Below are 4,387 nucleotides of genomic sequence, written 5' to 3' on the forward strand. Positions count from 1 at the left end.
GGAGATGGGAGTGGATTTGCATTAATTTGCTGAAGCAGTGCTGGTGACCCAGGGACCCCAGTGATGTTTCGTCACGTTGCCCCGTAGGTCCAGGATCAGTGGGATCCCACTGGTGACACCCTGCCAGGCCACCCACATACTTCACTCACTCGGGAAATGCAGGAAATCATTCCTCCTGAACATTTCTGCAGGGGCTGTTTGGTCAGTGACACAGCTGTATCTGCTGGCAATCAGACTGTCGCAGGTTCACCAGCTGAATTTAAAGGGGTTTATTGATCAGCAAAGTGTTGTTTATTCAATTTTCCAGCCATCTGGGAAAATGGGATCTTTATTATTCTCCAAAGGAGCAATCTTCAGGACAGGACACATATTCCTAAAACAAATCTACTGCAAAATATCAGCCCAGATTTGACACATACATGCAAAGAGATTATTGTGTTTTATATGAAGATGGCAGACATGCAGAATTTTCAGCACAAATTAAACCCAAATTAGTGGTTTGACCTAATGCAGCTCAAACATTAGAAACCAAAGCCAAATTTAGATTTGTTTTTTACCTCAAAACTATACAGAATCAGTGATTCCTGGCAAAAAGAAATTCATCATCTCTGTTTTACGGAGGAACCAGCAACAATGCTGTAAATGTGCCATTCATTGAGTGTTGTAGCACTAGTTTCTTTCTGCCTGGCAGCTTTTGTGACTGTCCTGGATGATCTTCACAGCAATTTTGCAAGGTTAGGAACCAAGTGAGACTTGATTGGTTTTGGAACTGAGATGGTTTCTTTTTTAATTATTTGCTGGGGATTTGTTGTGGGATATGTAGCAAAACAAGGAATGTCAAGATCTGCACCAACAGAAAATAAAGATATTAAGTGCTAAAACAAGAGTTTGGGGACAGTTTTCATTACAACAAATCAGGCTTAAGGCAGGGAAGCTGCTGGATTTAGATGGTTTCCTAGCTGCTTGTTTAGCACTATTCCTTGTGCTGTAGAAAATTTTCCGAAAAAAAGCATTTCTGTGCAGTGAATCAAGACCTAGGCAGCAGAACAGATGCACTTTAAAGGCTCTTTAGATATCTTTCTTCAACAGCCAAGATCTGAGGTGCCTTCAGAGACTTTTGAGGATCTAAGTCAATCTACATTAGCTATGGTTTTGGTCCTTCCTATTTTGTATATGACCACTGACTGCCAGTTGTCCGATCCACTCTGTGGGCATCAGAGGCAAGTGCATCACAGCTTCAGACTAGCTGAGGCAGGAAGGCACCTCTGGAGGTCATCTGGGCCAACTCCTGCTCAAGCAGGACCACCCAGAGCCCAGGACCATGTCCAGACAGAGTTTGAATATCTCCAAGGATGGAGACTCCACAACCTCTCTGGGAAACCCGTGCCAGTGCTTGACAAGCCTCACAGTAAGAAGTTGTTTACTTGTGTTTAAAAGGAATTTCCTGTACTTCAGTTTGTGCCCACGTCGTTCTACTGTATCATTGGACACCACTGGAAAGAGTCTGGTGCCCTCATCTTCATTCCTTCCTATCAAGTATTTATTTATACACATTGATAAGATTCACCAAGCCTTTTCCTCTCCAGGCTGAACAGTCCCAGCGCTCTCAGCCTCTTCTCACAGGAGAGGTACTCCAGTCCCTTCATTATCTTGGTGGCCCTTTGCTGGACTCAGTCCAGTATGTCCATGTGTCTCTTGTACTGGGAAGCCCAGAAATGGACAGAGTACTCCAGGCATGGCCTCACCAGTGCTGAGCAAAGGGGAAGCATCCTCTCCATCACTGGTCTTCCTGTTTGCAACCCCAGCAGAGACTGACACTTCTAGAGCCAAACTTACAGCTGGAATGCCTGATCTGATGCCTCTGAAGAATCCCACCCCCTCTATTATAACCTATCATTTTATTAAAAAATAAATGGTTTCAGGTATACTTTCGGGAATAGTTTTTCACCTACATGTTTACTCAAAGTACGGTCAAATAATATAGTTAAGGAATAAAGAGACCCCATGCATGCTAACATGCAACACTTGCTTTTATTTCTGTGTTATTCCTTTTGGAGATTTTTTCAATACTATGAACTTTAATAAAGAAACAATTCCAAAATGAACTCCATTACACACCTCTGATTCAGAAGAACCAGTTGATTACATGTCTTTTCACCTGACTCCAGAGAAAACTGCTGAGATGTAGATTTATTGTCACATTACAGTGAAAGCTGCCTGCCTCCACCTTGTAGGGGATTTCCCACAAGTGACCTATCTGGGGTAGGTTCTCCTTTCTTTGATCACTCTCCTTCCACCGCCCATTGGAGATCCTGACTTTTGCCTTTGTCTTACATTTTCTACAAAGTGTTGGGGAAAGTGATGCGGGGATGTTGGGTGTTCTGTATTTGACTGTGATAGCAGAAGACTTAGGCATGCTGCGTGAAACAGTACAGAGAGTATTTGGGGTGGGGAGGTTGGAGCCCCACCAAGGTGTTCATCACTTTCTGATAGCAACATCTCACTCTTATCCTTGCAGCAAATGACTCTTGGGGCAGATGAACACTTTCACAACCTTCTTTTTTATCTGTTGTGTCCGCACACCATACACCAAAGGGTTCAGCAGTGGGGGAAAGAGCACATACAGGTTGGCCAGTATAATGTGGACATGGTGGGGGATTTCCTGACCAAAGCGGTGTGTTAGAACAGTGAAGAAAGCAGGAATATAGAAAAGTAATATAACAAAGACATGAGAGCCACAGGTGTTGAAAGCCTTGTGACGGGCAGTCCTAGAAGGGAGTCTGAATAATGCCAGAAGAATTAAGATGTAGGAGACAGCAATGAGTACAACATCTACCACTACTGCTGCAAAAGGCACTGCAAGGCCATACAAAATATTGATGGAGATGTCGGCACAGGCCAGCCGGGCGATGCCCATGTGCTCGCAGTAGGTGTGCGGGATGACGTTGTGCCCACAGAATGGCAGCCTTTTCAGAAGAAATATACACGGGAAAATGATGCAGAAACTTCTCAGCAAAGCCACCAGACCAGTTTTGACAACGGCTGACTGGGTCAGCACTGCCGCATACTGCAGGGGGTAACAGATGGCAACAAACCGATCAAATGCCATGGCCAGCAGGATCACCGACTCTGCCGAGAAGCTGAAATGCAGGAAGAACATCTGGGTCAGGCAGGCATCAAAGGAAATCTCGCCGGCACTGAACCAGAACAGAGCCAGCATCTTGGGCACAGTCGTGGTTGACAGCATCAGGTCAACGACGGCCAGCATGGACAGGAAGAGGTACATGGGCTGGTGGAGGCTACGTTCTGTCCTTATGACAAACAACATGACACCATTTCCTAGCAGGACTGCCAGATACATGGAGCAGAATGGGATAGAGATCCAGATGTGTGACTTCTCCATGCCTGGGATGCCAGCCAGGATGAACGTTGCTGGTGTCATGCTGGTAAGGTTGAATGGTGGCATGTTTCACCTGAAAGCAAAAGCAGAAGACACTGCAGAATGTTATTTTAGATGCTTAAGCTCCTCCATCACTACCAAATGCCTTGTATCACCTTCTCTGATCTGCTAATAGCCACAGCCAGAGGTAAGAACCCAAATTATGAAGATGTGTGGTCTGCAATGTGTTGCAGCATGTACTTATACTCCTACTACGTGTAAACCACAATGTCCAAATTTTCTCCTCATTTGATTTTAACACAATATAAGTGTATTTTTCTTCCAAGTACTTTCACTTAGACCAGAGTGTATGGAGACAGAATCAACCTTTATTGCACAAATACCTTAAATTGAAGGTCTAGAAGTCCAGAGCAGAAGCAAGTCAGGCAACGAGAGAGGAAAGGTCAAGTGTTTGCAGGGATACACAAGATGTTCTCAGACATCAGAAACTGCAGAGGGGATAATTGGGAGTTTTAAGGTACCTGGACTCACACTAGGTTAAGAGAACAAAATTACCTCTAGGTCTGAAGTTGGCTGCCCATGTTCCTTCCTTTTCTCCAAACTTCTCTCTCCCTTTCCTTTTGGTTCTGGGACCACTTGCTTTGAACCTCTTTTTCAGTGCAAATCCAGCCGAAATAAAATCTAACCAGGCACTTGAAAAGACCTTTGTGTCAGGGGAAAACCTGTGTGAGATGGCGTTCCCCCACCAGCCAAAGAAAGGATGCACTGCTGCCCTGGAGATGTCTAAAGAGCACTGGAGACTGGACCAGACCCAGGCTCACACAAGTTAAAATGGTATGCAACTTTTTTTCAGCACCTTCTGCAATAACAGTCAGCTCTCAAAAAATCAAAAATCAAAATAGGAGTTACCCATAATGCAGCCAAGATGAGAAAGTGACACAAGTACTTAAAAACAAAACTGTGAGGTTGCTGCATACTGAAATATTG

The 4,387-nt window shown here is 44.5% G+C and overlaps 1 protein-coding gene across 1 annotated transcript; it reads right to left on the reverse strand.

Annotated features, from left to right (window-relative positions):
* Nucleotides 1–2,506: 2,506 nt before the first annotated feature.
* On the reverse strand, nucleotides 2,507–3,466 carry LOC126048162 (olfactory receptor 52B2-like). The gene has a single exon (XM_049822753.1). It carries the CDS (start codon nucleotides 3,464–3,466, stop codon nucleotides 2,507–2,509), a length of 960 nt encoding a protein of 319 aa, XP_049678710.1.
* Between the last annotated feature and the right edge of the window lie 921 nt (nucleotides 3,467–4,387).

This window comes from Accipiter gentilis, chromosome 19, assembly GCF_929443795.1.
Source record: "Accipiter gentilis chromosome 19, bAccGen1.1, whole genome shotgun sequence".
Taxonomy (NCBI): domain Eukaryota; kingdom Metazoa; phylum Chordata; class Aves; order Accipitriformes; family Accipitridae; genus Astur; species Astur gentilis.